Source organism: Pyrgilauda ruficollis, unplaced genomic scaffold, assembly GCF_017590135.1.
Source record: "Pyrgilauda ruficollis isolate IOZ18807 unplaced genomic scaffold, ASM1759013v1 scaffold88, whole genome shotgun sequence".
Lineage (NCBI taxonomy): Eukaryota > Metazoa > Chordata > Aves > Passeriformes > Passeridae > Pyrgilauda > Pyrgilauda ruficollis.
The window spans coordinates 2,045,884-2,069,329 of NW_024530821.1; the positions used below are offsets into that span (position 1 = coordinate 2,045,884).

At 36.7% G+C, this 23,446-nt stretch overlaps 1 protein-coding gene across 1 annotated transcript in view; it reads left to right on the forward strand.

The window, feature by feature from the left end:
* LOC121364719 (catenin alpha-2) overlaps window positions 1–23,190 on the forward strand; it is a 401,992-nt gene extending 378,802 nt beyond the window's left edge. Inside the window, exon 17 of the mRNA XM_041488185.1 lies at window positions 22,028–23,190. Within this exon, the coding sequence (XP_041344119.1) occupies window positions 22,028–22,315 (288 nt within the window). The 3' untranslated portion in view covers window positions 22,316–23,190. The remainder of the gene's footprint in view (window positions 1–22,027) is intronic.
* Window positions 23,191–23,446: the final 256 nt, after the last annotated feature.

A 23,446-nucleotide genomic window follows, 5' to 3' on the forward strand; every position in this document is an offset into this window, starting at 1 on the left:
GGTGCTGGGTCATAGGATGGACTCAATGAGCTCAGAGGTCTTTTCCAACCTAGTTAATCCTGTGATTCTGTGGAAGCAGAGGGTAAAGAACAGCACTTAGGAAATAATAAGGAAGTAAGCCAAAGAAATAGGAGATATGAAACGTTCAGGAGAAGAAAGCCAAACCCAAAGCAAGATAGGAGTATGAAATCGAAGAATTGTAGTGTTGGGAAAGGACTGAGATAAAGTCAGGACCATAAAGTTGGTTAATTCCACAATAATCTCTACTTTCTTAATATAACAAGCAGGGAGAGAAAATAAAAACTCGGGTTCTTTATTTTGACATAGTGAAAAGACAGCTTCCAGGACAGGAAGGCTGGGGCTGGGTTATGAAAGTGAGACTTTGATCTACTCAGTGTATTCAAGTAGCTCATGTCATCTCCTTTGGGAGACATAAAAGACATGAAAAATACAGAAAGATGTTTTAGCTGGACATTTTGGGTTGGAGATATATTTAAGTACCCTCTGCATAAGTGTTTGAATGTATGCAGATAGACTGATACGTGTGAGGGTGAAAAACAGACATAGTAAGTGCACTCAGTTCCAAATTATATGGCTATGTGAAGCATATATACTTATACAGGTTTGGATAAACCTTTATCTGGAACAAAATTGTTTGAACTGACTAATTTAGGAGTCTCCAACTCCTGCTGGCACAGAATGTCCCTCAGTACACTGTCCATGAAGGGACTACCTGATGATGTGGTAACATAAAAAATTGATCATCCTGACACTGAGTCAATTTACTACTCCTAAAGGACAAAGGCACCAGTGAGTTATGCAGGTTAATCAAAATGAGTGCTGATAAAATCCCTCATGGTCGTATATTCATTATATATGATGTATTTTACGGAAGCTTTGTCTTAGTGCTTTCTCAAAGTTAAAACGGTGAAGAATTCCTAATTATCCTATGAAACACCTTAAAGATGAATTAAAAAAAAATTAAAGAGGCAAATAGATGTACCTGTAGTAGCTCTAAAGCTGTGTGCAAGACCTCTCCCAAATACTTGACAATAATAGGAATTTAGTTCATTATATGTAGCTTACCTGTTGCATCCCAGTAAAGGCAGCATGGATCAGGAGCTCAGAGGGTTTATGTAGTTGGCTTCCTTGGAGGGATTCAAGCCTGGAGCAGACTGTGTAGCAGCTGAGAAGATCTAGTGTTGGTAATCAGCTCATTTCAAGTTAAAATATATACAAGAGTCCTCCAGAGATCTCTTTTAAGTGATGTTTTTACAGAGTCTTGATTCAGCCAAGTGAAAGATCCTGCAGGATCGTGTTCCTGTGTCAGGGAGGTCACAGGGTTTTGCCTTTGTCAAAGGTGCTGGATTGGATGATAGGGCATGCCCTGAGCTGTGGGCATCAGGGAGATCATAACTGTGATCCACAGAAAAAGCTGTGCAGAAGCCTCTGGAAAGGGTAATCTATTTTTCTTAGTGTACGACTGTTCCTTCAAAGAAGGTGGATGGTGGCAGACAGAGTTTACGTAAGGAAAAGCAGATCAACAAAGCTCAAGACAGAACTGAAAAATCCAACAAGAAAATATTTTTTATGCAATAATCAGTTCTTTTGAAGCTCCAATTTTTTTTTTTTATGTAAGTCTATGTTTAGGGCTATGAAAATACCTCAATTTATATGAATGCATGTATAAACACACATAAATATGAAATTATATAATCCTGTATAAATGGAAAGATGTTATCTAGAATTTAATTTGCAAAGCAAAATTACACTGCACTTGTCTTCATTATAATATATTCATGGAGACAAGAAGCACACACACTATCTATATGTCTGCATTCACTAGGTTTAAATTTAGACAGGTCAGACTTTTATCCTAATTAAGAAGCATTTTGGCTCTGGGGACCATGCTCTTGTGCTTTATCAAGTGACTAACATTCATGCATTTGTGAAGATTAAATTTATTGAAATTTCTCATTAGAACAATTTTCTGCAAAGTAACGCATTTCTGACACCAAACAATATGAAGCCATTTAATTCCTTGAAAACAATGTAAAATGTTACAGATTCAAGAATGAGGCTTGAAACAAATATGACCATAGAAAAAGGTTAGAGAATTGAAGGAAATACTATTGTATGTGCTTCATTACATACTGCATTTGCTTTAAAAGTAGTAGACACTCAAAAATTCAAGGTTCACCTGCTACAGTGGTTACAGCTTCACTTCAGCCTGTTTTCCTATTCCAGGCCATGCTGAATGAGCTAGGAAGAAAATGGGAATTTAATGGCTTTGTGATACACAAATTACAGCAGCCCTACAATAATTAGCAGAACTCAAAGACCATTCTAACACACCCTAAGATATGGTCCCAAAGGACTGTTCCTGTAAGAATTACTATAAAGAAAGGGAGGACTTTGGTGCTATTTTATGTTCACTTGTTTTCCAGTCATATTGCCTTTAGCAGAGATGGTTTGGGACCAAGCATCACCATTTTGTATTAAATAAGAATTCCTTTCCCCTGGGGCATTCTCAGTTGGCCTCCCTAATGCACAGCATGGATTTGCTAAGAGGGTCATCCAGAGGCCATAAATGAAAATGAGGTTTGTTTCTTGCACATGGAATTAAGGGGGACTGAATTTCCATAATGACAGATTTAATTCACAATAGGAGATTTTGGATTGTGTTTCTTATACAGAAGTACATCTTATAACTCTTGCAATTATTTAACTCCTTGAGTTGGAAAGTGGTGACACTAAATCCCACTTCTAAAAGTACTATTAGATGGTTCTTTGGAGATATTAAAAGAATAACAGCTAAAGTTCAGACTCTTCACTTACTTTGACTGTAATTGTGTTTCTTGACAACCAGAGTTGCAGACAAGTAACACACACACAGAGCTATTCACAGACAAGAAGATGTGCACTCAAGGGAAAACATCATCAGGTTTTTCCAACCTGAGCAAAATCAACTGCAAACACTGAACAGAACAGCTTACAACGAAGTTTTTCATAAAATCCACAAAAGAAGTATGTGTCCATTAAATGAGGGAGGTCACAATGGCCTTTAGGAAGAGAGCTAACCGATTGAGGAAGGTTAAACGTACCCTTCTGTCTTTAACCTCTGAAATATTTTCTTCCACACTTGGGACATATTATTATTAAAATTATTATTTAGGTATCTCACAGAAGCAAAGGAAGAATAGTTCTGTTATCACATCTAATCTTACCTGACTGATAAGCAGCTGTTCAACAAAAAGGGTTTGCTTTGTATAATGTAATTAAGACATTGATATGAAGTCAAAGTAAAAACCTATCCAGTATCAGAAAAATCAATCCTAACCTCTTACTGTTATATGTTCTCAAAAACTTTCTTTTAACATCAGTTCTTTCTGATTCTGACTAATACATCATCAAAACCTTGTGAACTGGGTTGCCATGTAGGTAATAGTATGTCTGGAAACTGAGATGAAATATACAAGTAATGTGTGCTAAATCTCATCAAAGACCAAATTAGAATTCTGTAAAACTGGATTAGAGCATCAATATCTGAGCCAAAAAACTGCAGAAACATTCATCCCCTTTTTATACCTGTGACTGGGTTGAACATTTCCATTGTCAAAAAGTCAGAGAAGTTATAGCTTTACTCAGTGTCAGGTAGGATGTTCCATGTTTCATCATTCCTTAACTATGACAGATAATGTGCAAAAAGGATTTTCCCACTTATCCATCATGCTGATGCTCTAGAGCAGCTGGCCTTCTTTGGGTCAGAGTTGTGTCTGTGTAAAGCTCTCAGGCTTTTATGATATGTGTCACTTTGGCATTTTTACATGGCCTTTTCCAGATTTTGTTTCCATTTCTTAAAATCCATCCTTTTTTACCTTCTGTGTCTGTACCAGTCTGGCTGATGCTTCTGCAGGGCTGGTTCTCTGTGCTCAAACTCCCCAGAGAGCACCCAGAGGTACCTGTGTGGTGCCTCCCTTTCCCACCATGTGTTCATCCTTTTGAGCAAGAAAGAAAGCACACTGGGATTTTTTTTTTCCATCAGTTCTTTGAGATCAGACTAAACATGGACCCCTACTTTAAGTTGATTTCTGGTGCCTGGGTGCAAGTAACTAAATCAATTACTTGACCAGCATTTATTTAGTGTTCTTATGCTGTTAGGCTTAACTTACATCCCTTAAGAAAATACTTGATATTAAAGTCTTCATTTACTGACTCTTTGCATTTACATGCATTCATTTAATTAATCTTGTGTTCCTTGAAACATTTGGAAGATTTATGCACTTTCTTGGGTGTGTATACATTTTAAAAATAATTTCATGAGGTGTATTCTTACTCTGCTTTTATTCAGTAATGTGTTTAGGTCTATGTGCACAGCTCTTAACTTTGCTCTTCACTTTATATTCTCTTTATCAACTACAGATCAAAAGATTTCAGATTTAAGTTGTACTAGCCCCAAAATACCATATAGGGTATAATCTGCCACCCAATCTATTGAAGATCTAATCAATCTATCTGGTTATATCACCTTATCATGGTGGAATTTTCCATATTTCTTCTCTTTTTACTGGAGAATGTCCTTGGCCATACTCAGTCTTCAATGATCTAATTCTGCTATTTCCATATGTTTCATACCAATAAAAGACAATTTAACTCTTTATCTCTCTAAACTCTCTCTTTACAAGATCTTAGAACTGCTGTTACATGTGTAATTTTTCTGATATTTAAGGTTATATCCTCTGAACATCCTTCTCTTTATCAGAAGGCGCAACCTCACATAGACTCCATCAGAACTGGTGGTCACAGGAGTTTGAAATATGTTCCTACTTTATTTGGCAAAAACAACTGTGGTGCAGTAGTCAAGCCATAGGTTACCTAAGTTATGAATTCACTGAATACTACTTGGTACTTTTTACCATAAAAGCCTTTAAAAATTGGATTTTCCTTTTCTCCTTATCAGGCCATAAATATTAATAAGGAGTCAATGCAATACAGGGGACCAGAGGAGGTTTTCCTCCTGTCTGTCTTCAAACATGCAAATAGTTTGTAATCAAGAGATTATGTACAGAGAAAACAGTTAAATTATGGACAGCAGTCTCATCACTTAGCATTCCTCAGCTGCAGCCTAGTTTTGCATTGTGTTCCTGCAGTTACATCTCATCTCTAACAGCCACAATAACTCTTCATTTCGCCCAGTGGGCATCCATTTTTGTTGAGTTTTTAATCCCACAAATGCACTGCTTTAAAGCAACATCTGCAGATACTGCAGGATAACTACGATGATAAAAGTTTTGAAGGTAAAGAAGGAAAATGCTTGACTCTGTTGTTAGGTGGAGTGACTGGTACTAGACGTGAGTCACACACTTCCTTTTGTCGGTAAAGGAAAGGAGAGAAAAACAAAGAACACACAGACAGAGCAGGGAATGCACATTAATCACTATTAAGACAGAAATACTAATCATTATTAGATTATAATTCACATGAACCATGTAGCACTAAAAAGCCTGAGGGAAAGCATCCATATTAACTCCATGTGCTTATAATGTGTACCCTCAAAAGACATTTAAGGAGTACTTATTTTTCCTCTTCCAAAAGGCAGGCTCTTACACTAGCAGTCTTTACTGGCACTGAATAAGTCCCCCATTCTCTAAGCAGTTTTATTTAATGGAGTTAGGTGTAGCAGCAGAAAAAAATACACTCTTTTTTCAATTTTAGTCTACAGCTAGGTTATTAAGAAAATCCCAGTGGATAATATAAGTAATTATGTTTACTGCCAAACCTGCTTTTCCAGAATTTGGATGATAAAAATACCATTTACAATAAAGTAGACTGAATATCCCATTTTAAGTCCTCCAGTATCAGTCCTTGGGATGTTGTTTGAAAAATAAAGTGTGCCTCAGCCTGTACGGCTGTCATTGTATAAAAATGTACATTTTTAAAAACATCACCTCTTTGCAATTTTATTGCTATTTTCTGGAACTTGAAAGTGTGCTCTGTAAATAAATGTATGCCCAGAATTTTTATACTTCCCTCACTTGTTCTTTCAGCACAGTTTGTCAGTTCTCATTTTCAGTGCAAGAAAACCATAATTCTTTTCCTGCCCTCATGCAGTGGTGTAGGAGGCCCAACCCTCTGGATTACTCTATTCAAGGGTCAATCAACAGGTGTGAATTGGATGTTTATCCTACAGGAGGAAACACAAGTGTAATTCCTATTGCAATCTCCGAAATTTTAGCTTCTTGCACTGTGTGTGGATGTTTTTGTGCAGTTTGGCTGTACAAAACCACACATAAAATAGAGTCACTTGGGAATCTACCGACCAAATTCATGCCCGATCTGATGTCAGCCAGCGTTTAATCGGGATAGAGCTTTCTGTCCTCACTGGTTGTCATCAAAAGGTGCCAAAAATGTTCCCCTTTTGAATCAGCAAGCCCTGTGGGGCCGGCAGGCTGACCCTGTGCTGTGGGAAGGAGTGAGAGGAACCCCCAGCCAGCGGGGTTACTCATCGTGGAGGAGGCCCTGTGTCCTTGGCCAAGCATAGCTCCTTCAGCACACGTTCCCCTCTCTCCTCACTCTACGCTACGGCACAAATATTTCTCTTGCTCTCTCTCTCACTATCTCTTTTCTGTATCTCTCGGAAATCAGACTGGAGTTCAGAGCACTTTCACTACCTTTTATGAGGTAGAGTGTGATGTCATAGATGGGGGCAGGGCTAGTCAACTTTCCACCCACCCACCCACCTGTGCTGAGGGAGCTACGCTTGAGACTGGAAGCGGTGACTCCTCAACGGTGAGTAACCTCCTGTCTCATCTATGTCTTTATAGGTCTGGGGGTGGAGGGAAGGCACATGAGAATGGGGGATTTTTTTGATAGTTTCTCTTTTTTTTTTTTTTTTTTTTTTTTTTTTTTTTTTTTTTGTTTTTGTTTTTGTTTTAATTAACCACAGGACTCACAGAGTTAATTGCATGTGTTGTCTCAGTCACCTGTGGAGAAGTGTTTCCTCCCTGTCCAGAAATCCCAGAGTTAAATTCACCTCTGCACAGGTGGTCCATTGGCTGATGGTTAAACTGATCCATCAATATTTATCTTGCCTTGTGTAAAGGCAGGCTCTGGTCCCCTTGAACTCAGTTGCTGAACTTCCATTAATTTAATTACAGTATTTAATTACAGTGCTGGGCCATAATTTTCCTGAAGTTCTTTATGATTAAAGATAGATTGTGTTATTTATATATTTATCATTATTAACTGTGGATAATGGCTGTTTATATGGGACAAGATTTCTTTTTTTATATATTCTCTCTTACTGTTTTTATTCACTTTATCCAGAATATTTATGAAGCTGTGTAATGACAATAAGCCAATTATAAGACCTTTTTCATAAATGAAATAAAACTCAAAGGTAAATTGTGGAAGACATAACATTAAGCAGAAAACCCAGAAGAGATGTAACTCAGACTTAGCCTTTGAAATTATAAATCAAAGCTTTTTATTCTTTTTTTCTTTGATAAGAACTTGAGATGGGCAGGGATGCTGCTGGCTGAATTTCTTGGTGTGTTTTTTGTCTCACTACCTAAATGTTACAATTTTACTTTAAAGCATTGTCTTGTTACCTATTTCCCTCAGCCCCCAGTATTACTGCTTCACTGTTTTAATATCCCTCAGCATATTAAAAAAGACAAGATGGACTACGAAGATCTTCCTTTCTTGTTCTGCCTCCTGGGTACCTATTAAAGCTGTCAAGATGTCAGAGCTCTCATACTAAAGGGCAGAAGAAGGATCATATGAAGATTTTGGGCCCTAGGGATACTGCAAATCTTGCTTTTCTTGTTCATTTAAAGCTCTTTACCAGCTTTGTGTGGGTCTGGTCATATCCCAGTGGGAGGCACTAAAAGGCAGCACCATGTCCTGGATAAATCACAGCAAGAGAGTGCAGTCCCAGCCTTTTCAGCAGAGGGTGTTCATAGGCTGATTGATGAAGTACTTCTATTTTCAGGTGACTGGGTGGCTGTGAGCAATTGGGTGAGGGTGCAGACCATTCCATCTTCTGGTCAGTGGCATTGCTGGGAATTGGTCCATAGTGATGGATAGATATTCCTCCCTGATGACTCAGGGATGCTCTTTGTATCCAAGCACAGGGCATCTAAATGGAGTTCAGGGAGGGTGAGAGTCTTGTTTACAAAGCTACCTACCAAAACTTTCACAAAGGGTTGTTTCCCTCCCTGTCAAAGAGAAAAATAATGACAAAGATTATAAAAATGTCTCCCTGACAGGCTTTTCTAGCTTTGAATAATGTGCACAAGGTGTTTTATTACTACTGTTTATTCCTTTAGTAAACCAAAAAATGAAATCTTCAAATCTTCCTTTGCAAAGCCAGGAACTTGCCTGGCAAATTTAGCTTCCCCAGCAAACTTTAATCTTTTCAGGAAAGGAAAAGAAAAAACAGGTTAGTCAATCTCTAAAGTTTCACTGGGAAAACTTCATGGGAATTGCTGCTCTTAAAGATTATTTCAAGTTTGTTCTTTTCAGAGGCAAATGCTTAGAGGTAAAATTTAATTTAGATCCTAAGCACATCCTTTGCTGATGAGTTTATCAAATTGCCTCCTCACATAATTGTTCTTGCATAATGCAGGAGACTTCAGTTTTTGCACAGAATTGATAAAAGACAAAGAGCAACTGTACAGTGCCCTAATCTCACTTCAATACAAAAGCATTTTGGTGGCATAGAGAAACTCTTTTTAAGACTGGTGTAAGTATTGGGAAAAGAGAATCAGAATTGGTGTCATCCAGTAAGGGTGCTGAATTAGAGACAGTGATGAGCACTGAGGGGATATCGTGGAACAGAGATGTCAGTGGATTACTTTGAATCCAAAGAAATTTGCATTCTAAAGTTTTCTAGTAAGATGAGCAAATTAGCAGTTGGCTGACTTCTGTATAGTGGGGAGTTTGTAGAGGGAAAGATACTCCAAATTGCATGAACTGTTGCAATAATTAACCTGAAATCTGTCTGTGCCAATTCTAATAACAGATTTTTGTCTGGGTAACCCCGGGCTGTGAGTTTGGCTGAATAGCTTAACATTGGGAGAATAAATAAGCTAATGTTACATTTACTGAGCTAATTCCCCTGTTAAATTATTTTACTGGCAGCTATGATTAAAAAAAAAATATTAAAATGTCCAAAGTGCACAAATTCCTTCATTTACAGCTTTGGCTTAAATGTGTGTTCACTAAATTATGACGTTTGTTTAATATTATTTACATGTGCATTACATTAAATTAATATGTTGTAAGGCCTAGATTTCAGCTGATTTAGTGTTTAATATGAAAACTTTTAAAGCAAATATCTGAGAAATTTCTTCCAATACATGGTAATTCAAATGAGTTAAATCTTCATGAATTATTAGTAAACTGAAAGTAAATTTTTGATGCAGTATTCCTAAAAAATTTATACTTGCAAGCACATTGTGTATAATCATCTTAAAACAAACCCAATATATTAACTAGTCTATTTACACCTATATATTTAAGGAGATCAACATTTAGATGAAAGATTTATTCCTCAGTCATAATGGCAAAGGGTGAGCAATAGTTTAATGATGTAACATCATCTACAGGGATCAAGCATTTTTTCCAGTATGATTAAAGCAACTATGTGAAATTCCCTATTTTTCTCTGTTTGCCAGGCTGGTTTATCTTACAAGTTGAATTAAAACTTTGGGGGTTGGTTCTTACCTTCTTTTTCTCTGTGAGAAGTGAGGGAGAGCTGTGAAATGCTCCATCTGTTTCCAAACCATGTCAGCTGGCAAAGAGATGCTTCTCCCCCTGCCCTCTCTTACTGCAGTTTTGGGCTGGTTTAACACCATTGCCTCAACACAAATTGTGTGGATTTAATCTTGTTTAAGCAGAAGTCACAATGACAGTGCACAGCATTCTAGAGGACTCTTCATGTTGATTTCACTTGCAGTCCTTTTAAACCTCGACCTCAACTTGTTTGAATTTAGAGCACAAATTTACACCCATTTACACTTGAACTGAGTGTAGTGGATAGAGAAAACCAGGACTGCCTTAACACCCTGGACTTTCTGGTCCTGGGACAGTTGCCCTCAAAGACATTAAATATGATTCTCTTTAATCATAATCCTTTGGATTTTTATCAGTCCCATCTGAGTGTCTCAAAGCAAACACATGGTGTTCCCTGGTAAAACTGAAAACAGAAATAAATATTGTCATTATTTCCTTTCTACAAATAATGTTGAGCCACGCTCAAGGCAGAAAGGATCTATAGAATCACAATGGGTTTCAAACACTAAATGTTCCTTCTTGACTGTGGTGGTTTTGGTTTGGTAAAGATTTTTTTTTTTAATTTGGAGATTTCTTAATTAATATGTTGATGAGTGTGGTGGGGTTTAGTGTTGGTTAATTACTTATGTACTTATTTCTTGTTGTGAGATAGGATTAGGAGAAAGGTAAAGTAGGTTTAAAATTTAAAAATGGTATAAAAAAAAATTTTATTAATAGTAACTAAAAGAAAAAAGTAGTAAGAATTAAAATAATTTTTTAGAATACTTCTTTTTTGTTTATAACTCTTTTTTTTCTATTTATAATGTAAAGGAACAAAACTTAAAATTTTTAGTTAGTTTACTATTTTTAAAATAGTATAGTACTAAAATACTCAGTTAATGTTCAAGACCAGTGTTTCTCTGCCTTCCATTTGATATTCCAGTTTCCACTCTGTATGGCCAAATTAAAATAAAACCAAAACCAATCAACCAAAAACAATAAAACAACCCCCAAAAAAGCAAAATGAACCACAAATACTGCCATCCCCCAAAAAAAAAACAACTGGAGAAAGACTTCACCCAAGTTAAGTATGGTTTGAAAAAGATAGAATTAGAAAGCAATCCTACAGTAACAGTGGGAGGCTGCCCTACTCAAACTGTGCAAAAAGATGAGAGTAGGTCTCTGGTGTAATGGAAACTGATTATTTTATTATTCAGAAAGATTTTAATTGAATTATGAAGAGGTTTTTGCTCTCATCTCTATTGCTGTGTGAATAGCGACTCATCTAGCCAAGTGTAAACATCTGCATCTGGATGTTCACTCCAGCCTTCTTAATGTGGAACTCAAGAGCCATTTCCAGAGGGCAGAAATTCTTATTTCAGGTAGACATTGGTAATACCTTATAAAATACAGAGGCATAAGCAGGTGAATTAAACTGTACAGAGTCAGGAAATTTAGCCCTGGGCTTCTTTCAGGATTAATATTGACATGGAAGTAAATTCAACTTTCTGTGAACTGAGCTGATGCCTAATTTTTTTCCTGAACAGAAATTTTTAAATTTCTTATTAAGGAGCATTTATCTATGTAAATTTTCTGTCTTGATGCTCTGATCTCTTTAGGTTCTGGAGGTTGGAGATAGTTGTATGTCTTGTAGTTTGTGGGTTTTGCCCATTTGACACTTTTGGGGACCAAAAGAGAATTTAAGGAAAACAGTCACAAAAACATTCATTAAGTTATTTGAATTCTTGGACCACTAGGTCAAATCCAAGGACAGTTAATTTTTCTTTGCAGATGTTGAGCACCTGCCTAGATTCACTGTACTATGTTTAGGATTCTAATGCAATTTAGGATCTCTAAACTGAGTTTTAAAGGTGAAGTGCTCTGGCCGATCTCTGTAGAGAAAGAACCCATGAAAGATCTCGAGTGCTCCATGGTCTTCTTCACCAAGCAGAAAAGGAGTCTGGAATCTTTTGGTCCAGAACCTGGAATTAGGTTGGTTGAGTGCAGGATAAGACTTGTAGAAATGAAAACTCTGAACACTTTGACTTGGTCACCAAACATGCCAAATCAATGGATTTTAGGAACAGCCCTGTTTTTCCCGCTTTCATTCCTAGAGAAATTGCTCAATTAAAGCCATCTGAAAAATTCTGGGAGCTCAAGTGACACCAGCCATGACTAATATTTAAAGACGCTCAGTTTGATTTTTTCTGATACCAGCTAATTGCATCAGTCAAGTCTGTGGCTAATCATGACTAATGCACACTATTTAAATAAGAACTTTGTAAGAAAAGAGCCTGTGCAAATGCCTTTTCATTTCACCATACTTCTGAAGTCTATACCTTTATCTCCTTTACATAAATTCTGGATTAGTGGTAAGATTTGGAGATGTGATTGAATTAATTTGTTTTGTGGAGGGATGGTTGTCCTGAGGTGCAAAGCATTTGGATTATTTGAGTTATTGAGGATATCAGTGCTTCTGCATTTGTTACTCGGAAAATGCTGCCTAAAGTACTGAACTGCAAAGGAAGAGATTCCAGGAAAATGTGTACTCCCTAACACAAGTATTTTCTGAAGAGAGTTGTACTGGACTTTAAATAATTTCAGTGAGCTATTAAAAATTTGTCAAAAAATTATATTTTTTTCCTCCTTTTCTACAGTTACTCTTTTTTTTTCCCCATTTGGATAGAACAGTTGCCCTTTTATCAGTGAAAATGAAATTACCAACATCATCTGCACAGGTCATAGGTACATTTGTATGTGTACAAAAAAGGCTCAGAGAAAATATTGTTTACAGCTTCTTCTGAGGAGGGTTTGGAAGAACCAGATGCAGATCTGGCAGAGTTGCTTGGACATAAGGACATGGGAAAAGCAGTAAAAAAAAAGTTTTCACATGGGAAATACCAATTATATAAAAGGTAAAAATGTTTTGACTGGAGGGTAGTGAAATTCGAGTGCAGGGTGGAGTTCTCTAGCCCAGAGATGTGAAATTTTCCATCCTTGGACATACCCGAATTTCAGCAAAATCCAGAACAACCTCATGTAATTCAAATTTTCAACAGGACATTGCACTAGATGACCTCAAAAGGTTCTTTTCATCCTTCAAGAATATTTGCATAATAAAACATGAGTAATAAAAATGAGCCCTTAGAATTCAGAGCAAGATTTTATTCATTCCAATTTATTCTCAATTTGCTGTCATCTTTACTTGTTCTTTCCCTGTGAATTGCAACAGCCTTTACAAATGTTTTTGTTTTGTTCAGGTTTCATTTGCTTGCACTAAGTAAGAACAGGTAATTACTACCTGTTTTAATGGTTTTTAATGACATTTAGTGTTAGCTGAAGTTAAAAATTTAATAAACAGATGCATTTACAAATTGTTTGTTCAGTAATTGACCAGGGGAAAAAAATCCTTCTAATAGGGAGCTCTCGTTACTTACTGAATGTTGTTTAACCATTGATTGAGTTGGCCAAATAAATAGAGCAGTTACTAATGAATAATTTATTTGGTATAAAATGCAGAATTTCTATTAAAAAATTTTTGTTCTGTATGATTAAGCTATCCCTGTCTGACTGAACTAGAGATTCCCCTTGAAGACTACGGTGGAGTTTTGATTTTTTTTTTTTTTTTTTATTACACACTGTTGTGAAGTCCTGGAGAGTGCTCAGGGAATCAAACAGAGAAAGGAATGTTTTCACTGATTGAGTTGATCAACATTGGAAGGACCCTCAGCTCCAAGGGAGTAAAATCCTTTTAGCACCTCAAAAATTATCAATATCTTGAATGGTCAAAGCCTTTATCTGCTTCTACAAGATGTAAAATACACACGAACAACAGCAGGCAAGCTTTAACAAGCAAGGAATGGTTGTTGTGGTATCATCCTCCATTCTACAACAAAATTTTATTTTATTTTATTTATTCTGATGTGTTTGATGCATTGTTTCCAAGACTTTTCCTGAGAAAACCAGTTGTGCCTGTGGAGCACTTATCTTCAAAGTGTCCCTGTGCTGGCCTGGCAAGCATGACTTTAGAGATAGGAAAGGAGCTGAAGGAGCAGATTTGCCTCAGAAACTGGCAGATCCTCACAGCTGAAGACGTGGAGATAAATCACATACAGATACCACTCTGACACTGATACAAATTAAAAAAGAATTTGGGGAAATAGCACATTTTTCAGCATTGTAGTCTTAAGTCCTGCTTTGTGCTGCTTTTCATTTTGTTTTCTTTGAGACAAAATCAGGAGGAATAGCAGGAGATAACACATTTACTCGTGTAAAGCATAGAGTGTTTCTGTGCTTTATTGATTCTTTTTGTATCCAAAGTCTCCTGCATTTCGTCACTGAGTACAATTTCCATCCAACCAGACATGATTTGGACTCATTTCAGGTAAGAGTGTTAGAAAGACATGGGTTTTTTTTTTCTTGTTATTGTACCTGTTCTCTAGATAAAGAACAAAAACATTTGCTCCTAAAACTCAGATTGAAAGACCATTAGATTATTTGGGGCTTTTAAAATGTATTTCTATCTTCAAATTGTAAGTCAGAACTCCAGTTGGGAGCAGGGAGATCAGTATCACAGATTAGAGATCATTATTTCCTCTTTTTTCAGATTTAGCTGCAGTTGGATATGATAATGGAAATGTGTACTCATGTTTTTGACAAAGACCTGCCCTTGCTTTTCTGTGACCTCAGGTTCAGACCATGTTGTGTCTTGGATAGACTTCAGGCATATGAATCCCTGTGTAAATTAGTAAAAATTGCTTTTTTATTTGACTTGGTACTGAGTTTTGACACACTTCCTACTCTAATTTTCTTCATGAATCCTTCTGGCAACATAAAAAATTTTAGTTGTAGTTGGAGTTTGCCTCTCCCATCAGATAGAGTTTGGACTTCATCTTACTGCAGACATTTTATCTTGTTGAATATTAGGTTTAAATCAGACATACAAAATTCTATTTCCTGTTAATCATCCAAGAACTCAGAGCAAATTCCATGGGGCAGAATGGTTTTGAAGTTGTGAATGCGGTTGTGCCAAGTTTGCTTCAGGTAGTGTTGGAATTGTGACGGCCATTAGACAATGCTGCTCTTTGTCCACGACATTCCACCCGTGGCATCATCCTCCAGACATTCCTTCTGTACAGGATGAGGAGGATTTGGAAGAAAAATATTACAAGTCATCATGGCAGAAGACTCATTCTCTTGTTTCTCAGTTGTGGGTTGATGTAGAAAGTGTTTCTTCCTCTACATTCAACTTAGCAAAGAAAACGTGTGGTATAAACAACCCATCTACAAAACTCCTTTAGCTTTATTCACTGAGGATTTCTTCCTTGTTCTGTAGAGTTTTTCCAGATATTTTGGCATGCAGATTATTGTGAAATACTTTAATTCAGCAGCAGACTCTGAAAGTTCTGAGACAGTGCTGTAGCATGAAAAACACTGCTAAAGCAATTGAATTTTAAAAATTCAGCTATATAGGATTGCTTGTCCTTACAGAGGTTCTGGTGAGTGGTAAGACTTGTACTGCTTTGGCATCTTTTTACTCCTGTGAAATGGCAGATAATGAGTAGAAAAAGAAAATTAAATGTTTCTGAGAGAATTTTTTGTTATGGGTCAAAATAATTTCCCTCATTAAATTCTGATGAATGCAACAAGATATTAATTAAACGTCAAATACTGAGGAAATAACCTATGTTATATTTGGTAACTAGATGAATTATTGTTGGGTTTTTTTATAGCAATTATTTATTGGAGAAATAATTTATTCACTGTAAATGCATTTGTTGAAATAAAAAAAATTATATCTATCAAAAATTTAAAAAAGTATTTTCCATCTTTGGAACTTGCAGGCTGGAGAGACACTAGCAATAATTATTTTCCAGAAAAATAATTAGGTAATTAGTTAGGTAATCAGGTGTTTCCAATTGTCTTTTTGTCATTTCACCATTTCAGTTGCTAAAATATGAGCTTTCCCATTAAGGGTTCTTCTCAAAGCAAATGAATTAGGATATAACTTTGTCATTTGTCCTTTTGCTTCTAAAATGCTAAAATATTTACTTGGAATAAGTAAAGCAAAGGTAGAAATGGACTTCTGTTATGCCTGTTTACCTTTTACTGGGAATGTCAGTTCTGGGAATTGCTTCTGCTTTTGCAAATTAGCATACAGCAGTTGGTAATGTGTTTTAAAATGACTGCAGTCCATAGAAGACAGAAGATATCCACAGTTATTGCTGTATTTTTGTGCTTTCTGCTGTCCTTGGATGTGGCAGCCTTTGTTTAATACAACCAAATGGGCTTGGGAATCCCTTGGGTTTCTTACCTGTAATTGAAAAAATGCAGATGAGGGTGGTTATTCAGTGAATTGGGCACCTATAAAACACAACTATCCCCAGAATGAATTAAATATTCATCATGTATAAAGGAGTAAGTTAATTGCAGTCAAATGTGAAAACAAATAGCTAGAAAAGGACAAGTGCAATACAATTTTCTCTGTGTAGCTACAGATCCATTTTTAACATTATTGTGACCACATTACATTCCAGATAAAGACTTCTTTTGAGAGAGAGAGAGATTTTCAAGTATTTAGGATAGTTTTCTCCAAATGGACTGTAGCTAGCAAGAGCCCTGTGAGATTTTGAAGTGACTGACTCAAACAGACCCTCAGCAGTGCTGATAAAGAGCAGATGTCTCCTTCCAAAGGGAAGGGAGCATCTGAATAGCAAACAGGCCATTCTTGCATTGGCTCTCTCTAACAGGGCCATGTTTTATGCATGAAATGTGCCACAGAAACCTAAGATGGGATTTTATAAATAAGATCTTTTTCTGGCATACCTCTTGTAGGTATGGATTTATTGTTAAGCACAGCTGAGAGGAAAATGTTCTGTTGCATGAGAATACAATCTGAGAAATCCATATTCCTGATTTACCATCCAGGTTCATAATTGCATAATTGTAGCCTTATTTTCTCTGGAGACTGTTGATGGACCTTTGGGGTGGGATAAGAGCAACTGTACCTTGTCCAGGAAAGTGTGAACTTCCTTTGGAAAGGAGGAGAAGCAAGGAATTCACCCAGAATTCACAGAAATGCTTAAGGCTTGGCAGTCACCTGCTAAAGGTGTACAAATCAAATCTTAGCCAAGAGCACTTGAGGAACTACAGGTCATGTAGAATAAATTATATTTCTCCTCCCAATCTGTACAAAGTAAACCAGACCAAATTCTATTTATCAATAGCTCCTCGTACTAATTTTTTGTTTCCCTGCCTGTCAAGGTCAGTAGGGGCTGTTACCAGCTAAGATGCCTTGCTGCATAACTGATGCCCAGACTCCCTGAATTGATGTGCACTAAAAATGTCCACTAGTTAATACATATTAAGCAAAACCATCCAATATTGATTTCACAATTTCAAGAAATAGAATCAATCTTTCATGAGTTCTTGTGATTAATTAATATAGCTGCTAAATAAATAATTTCAGGTAATTAATAACTAAAATGACCTGCTTTGCCTCTCGGCCTTTAAGTTTTGTTTTATCTTTGTCTCACATGGGGAACTTGAAATATAATCAGCTTTGTTACCATGTACTTGCTGATTTCAGTCAGTGAAAACTCTTTTTAGTCGTTCACTTGAAAGTGGGAAAAAACAGAGCTGGCTGAGTCTTTCCCATAAAAGATGGTTTTTGTTCCTGAGTTCCTCTAAGTTCTTTCCCAGTTCCTCAGTATTGTTCTTGCATTGAGAAGAGGACTCAGTATCCCATGACTGTGGACAGACAATAAACTGAATATGATAATTGAACCTATTTAATCAGTCTCCTCCTTTTTGTGCACTCGGGGTGATTGCCTGGGATCCTGCAGAGAATAAAGTTCCTTATTGTGTAATTAGGTATCATCTGCTGTAGATCTGGCCAGAATTGAATCTACATTTGTGGGTTTTAGCAGCTAATTAGATATCAATCACTTACCCTCTGCATGACTTGACACTTTCCCAATTGTTATCTGCAAATTTCATCAAATAAGTGACTTTCTTTCCAAGCTTTTAGAAGAAATATTAATATTGTGAAACCTCCAAATGGTTTCTCCAAGACCCCACTGCGAAATTCAGTTGAGCACTGTTGGTTTTTGGTTTTTTTTGGTGTGTGTGTATATATACTTCTGGAAGCAGCTGCTGGAGAATCTGGAATCCTTCTGTGTATGTGTCTTGGTAGTTTTATGTCAACTGAGTTTTTAATCAAGCTGTCATGTATTACTAAGCAAAAGACCTTTCAAAGATCCAATTATACCCACAGCATTATTTTAAGCAATTCAAAGTTTAATCATACCAAAATATGATGTAGGTTACTTTGAAAATATTTTAACCCACACAACTCTTTGTTTACCACGAACTGCATTTCTTTCCTCTATTTATGGAGTCTGCCACAGACATTGCATCATTTAATTTGGAAGTGCTGTCAGCTGAGCTGGCCTGTAATTTCACAGGTCATTTTATTTTCATTGCTCAAATATTTAGAGACTAGAAACTATCTGTCTAAAAGACAATTGTTTTGATGTCTTCACCCACTTTTCAAGGTTTATTGAAGTCAGCAGTAATAATATAGAACATTCTTAAGCAACCACCTCTTTTAAAACTACCTATTCTGTATCCTTACTCACTAGAAATACAGATTGATTTTTTTTTCCCCTCAATTTCCCTTATTTTTTATGGATATTTATTATTATAAATATGAAGACATCTCTGGAAGTTAGATTTTATCCTTTCTAAAACATAAATTATAATTCTTCCCCGTTACAGCAGTGTGACAATGCAGGGAGAACATCTCTTTTCATTGCTTTACTGTTGAGGACAAAAGTTTCCAGCTTTATTCCCTCCCATTTCTTCAGCTATTTTGTTATTGCAATTGCTGGTTATTTTACTTAGATTATGTGTAAAAGAAGCAAGAAATCTTGATTATCTCTTGATTCTGGAAAATTCTGCAAATAGTGCAGGAAAATTTCAGGACAGCTGATAAGCACCTCAAAAACTCCTCAAACCCTGAAGGATCTTCTCTAGGGGGAAGAAAACCCTGGAATTATATTCTTGGCACATCTTTTCCAACCTGAATTATTCTAAGTGACCAAGTCCAGTGCAGTTATTCTTAGTGAATTTTGAATTTTCCTCAGCATTCACTGAATTTCATGAGACAGTCACCTAAGTTTATCTTTTATGGTTAAGAGAGGTTTGTTTTTGGTTTTTTTTCCTAAAAGCAGGCAAACATATTTTTAAAGAAGTCTAAGCAGCAGAACACCATTACTTTGTGCAGCAAGCCAAAGGCTCTGTTGGCTGTTAGGACCAAAATCCATCATTATATCTATAATTCTGTGGGTATTGCAGGGAGTAAAGGTTGCTTTCTGTACTGTGAAGTAATTTTCCTAGCGGTGCTTTTATTTGAGATATTAATTTTCCTTATTAGGATATTTTTATTATTAACATAACGTTTGGAAAAGTGCACAGGTTTCTGTGCCCAGATTTTGTAAGGAGTTAACACACTCAGAGCTTGATTCACTGCTGCCTCATTCCAGCTTTGTGCCAGTGTGGCAAAGCACAGCTTAAAGCTGGAGCAACACAGTGCTGTGGGAAGATCTAAATGTTAATTGGGATGATTTTCATTCAGTTTACTTCTTCTTTGCCATATGGCTCTTTTGCTGAGCCATAATACAAGCAAGGAGCTGGAGGCTGTAAGAAAATCATGGGAAGTGCTTAGGTGGCCAAATTGGATGCATGGAATGACCACCAGCAGATTTTGGAGAATACTCACAGCCTGTGGTGGGGTTTTATGTCTCTTTTCTGGTTCCAAGACTTGGAAGTGTTTTACAAGATAAGTGGATGTTAGGGTTAAAGACTGAGTATCTGCATCTCAAAATGTGATTATTCATGGTGAAAACTGGGAGCTCCTATCTACTCTAACAGCATGTTGAAACTGAAGAGAGTTAAAATGGCATCAAAATACAAAACTTGGTTTCCTAAAAGGTGTCATTGCAGCCTGCATCTGATTGTGAAGTCCAAGATTCTGCATGACTACAATCCATAAAATCGCTGATTGCTGTGTTCAGAGGCGTATATCGAACTCTGTATGGGTTTAAACATCTAATTTTGGTGCCCCCTCATTTTAAAATGCTTCATTTTAATTATTCTGTTTCTTAATATATGTAAAACAGCTTTTTGTGGTGGAAAATATGAAGCTGTTGGAAACCTTCAGCAACCAGAATTCATTCAGGAATGTGCAATAGAGGCTCAATCCAGTCAGTTTATCCACACTGATTATGAAGTAAACACTATTTGATGGTATCACTTTATATTCAATATCAATCCACCAGTGTTTCAAAAAGAATCATTTAACAATGAATAATGCTTGATTGTAGATCTCTATAGTAAATTAGAATATCCTAATTTAATAGAGTGTGATCTGTTATTTGCCAACAAACATACAGATTGCCTTATAAATCATGCAGCAGTGTGGTTATAGAATAACACTAGACTGGATTATATTTCATTACTCCCTATTGAGCAGTCATGTTTCTGCCATGTAATGTAATTTTCCATCTTTTAACTTCATTTCTTTTACTAACAGAAATACAAATTAGTCCCAAGGAAAAATATTTACTAGGGGCAGGCAATTAACTGTGCATTTCAGGGAATGGCACCACATACGTGAATGTCATTAAAATGTTTTTTTTTTTTGGTTTTCACCTCACTGTGTGTAGCTGTTTATGTATTTCATGAACCATAATGAGTTTAAGGCCAGAGCAGAGGAAATAAAATACCCCAGGTAAGTATAGATTAATGTGGTTTCAAATACAGGCTTTCTGTTATGTCTATTTTTGTTCACATCAGTCACTGACCCTTCAGAAGGAGATTTCTCCTGAACTCTTCTGTTAATGATGCAGAATGCTTGAGGTGAAGTATGGTGTGGCTTTTGTTATTGCCTCACGACTGTTTGTCCTGCTTACCTTGCTTAGCATTTATATTACACAGCCATGTGCTCCCAAAATAGGGAGCAGGAAAGGTTTGGAGTGACACAGGCCATTTGTACTAATTAAAAATAGCTAAAAACTTACTGAGCATGTGGGATGGAATCAAAGAGGTAAAATAATACTACATCCCATATCATTCCTACAGTCTGGGAAAGACATAAGTAATTGAAGCAGCTTCTGTGGTATATCTGAAAGGCTTTATCACAAAAAATGTATATCCCACTCGAGTACTTTAGGAAAGGGATAATTGAACATCATTAGTAGTAACCTGCCTTGCTACGGTCCTTAGGAGCATATTTTTAGGATTTATTACTTTCAGAATATCCACGTGGATCTGGCGAGTCACCTGATTCACAGGTGGGACACTGAGACATTGCCTTGGAAGTCCCCATTATATGTTAAAATCCTTTTGAAAATTTTGGCCAGGGCTGTGTACTTCACTTCAGTATGATGGAAGCTTGCTGACTGGAAGTCCCAGTGTTTTGAAGCTCAGCAAGTCCTTGAGGGCTCTTACATCCTGAGGACACCCAGGAACCTCAGGCAGGTTTGTGCATGGGAGAAGCACAAAGGTACAAAAAGCTTGGTAACCACAAAGTAACATTCCTTGAGACCAGGAGTAACTCACACATTACAGGAGCTGCCAAAACCTGCAGTTAACTGTCTCATCTTTTCATTTCTGTAGGGGTTTCAGAAGCTTCTTTCATCTTTTCAGATGGGATTCTTTAACAAGCTCAGTGCTGGCCTCACACTGTTCCTGTAGACATCACTGGGGGTGTTATCCTGGGCTAACAGGAATAATTAGAACAAACTGGAACACTTGGGAAAAATCCCTGTTGACCTGTTTTGCAGTTGACGTGTAATGGTAAATTTTTAAAGGTTTAAGTGAGAAGTAAAAGGTTTTTTGTGAGAAAACAGAAAACTTCTTCAACTGTAGAAAAAGAATCAACAACCAAAAAAACCCCCACAAACAGACAAACAAAAAACAACCCCAGACAACACACGATTTCCTTTACCTTACTAAAAAAAATTAATGTGAGGTACCACAGTTTTACCTTTCCTGTTCAGTGCATGATGTTGCCAGTGCTGGATACTCCAGGGTGCCCTGAGGAAGAGGATTTGTTCCATCTTTAATGAGATCTGGGAGGATCCAGGCTCCAGTCAGGAAATGGCCCAGTGATCCAGCCATGGAATGACCTTGCTGTATATTGTTTTGGAGTAACCTTGCTATATTTCATTTTGTTTTCTCTTTGTAGCTGGACAGTGCCACTTCTCTCATCCAGGCAGCTAAAAACCTGATGAACGCTGTGGTCCTTACAGTGAAAGCATCATATGTGGCTTCTACTAAATATCAGAAGGTCTATGGCACTGCTGCAGTGAACTCCCCAGTTGTCTCTTGGAAGATGAAGGCCCCCGAGAAGAAACCTCTAGTAAAGAGAGAAAAACCAGAAGAATATCAGACAAGAGTGAGGAGAGGTTCCCAGAAGAAACATATTTCCCCTGTACAGGCCTTAAGTGAATTTAAAGCTATGGATTCATTCTAAACCACTGAGCTTTAGGAGGGTTTTTTATTCTTTTTTGTATGCGTACCTGCCGACTTGTGTGCGTCTGGCATGGGGTGGGGGGGACAAAGTGACAATTTGCATGCGACCTGAGACTCTATTCCAGTAAATAACTCTCTGCAGTGCCCAAAATTCAGGGCATTGCCTTCTGATGTTAAGTGGACTTAACTCCAAGCTTCCTTTTTAAACTAAACTATAGCATTAAATTGGCCAAAGAATTTGCGTCACGGGGGTCTACGTGTGGAATAAATGATAAATTCAAGTCTAAACCCCGAAATTTTTATGCATGCAAGAAACATTAGGTTGGCAGGTATATTAAGTGAAAAATTTAAAAAAAAAGGAATTGTAATGGTAGACCATAAAGCTTGTATTGCTTCTGTTGCAGTGCAAAAATGTACTAGCCAATATGCTTCAATGTGTGGCCCAATAATTAAATGATATAACTTTTAAGTCATCTTCATTATAGTATGTGAATTTTTAAAACAGATTCAAACTAATTCATCTTAAAAATGCTTCTTTTGAACCAGATTTTGTTCTTTATATTCTAGTATTGTTATGACTGCTCACGTTTCAATTAATCCCATTAATATGACCAGAGGTTTACTTTTGCCAATTGAATTCCTTATGGTGGAGTATGAAGCACAATATGGTGATTGACATTGCCTTTTATATTATGATTATTATTCTGATTATTATTATTATTATCTTAGTAATAGAAGACCTGGTGGTGGAATGTTTAGAGACACGGAAACTGACAGTGTGAGAATTTAGAGGCAAATATGTAGGTGTAGCTTGGATTACAGGTATCTGACATACCATTGTAACCACTAATTAAATAAACTCATTTAACCTTGGAATCCTCAATCTGGCTCGTCTCCTTTAATGCACGGGTATCTCCTGAATACAGGATATAATCAATATAATCAATAACAGTTGATTATAGAGTCACTAATTCTGTCTTGTGATTTGGGTATCTCCTGAATCACAGTTGATTATAGAGTCACTAATTCTGTCTTGTGATTCCTTTTTGTTCTTAATTTTTGTGGTTTTTTTCATTTTTTAATAGGCAAAATACGTCAAACATGGTCAGTGGGTCAAAACCAGAGTTTAAAT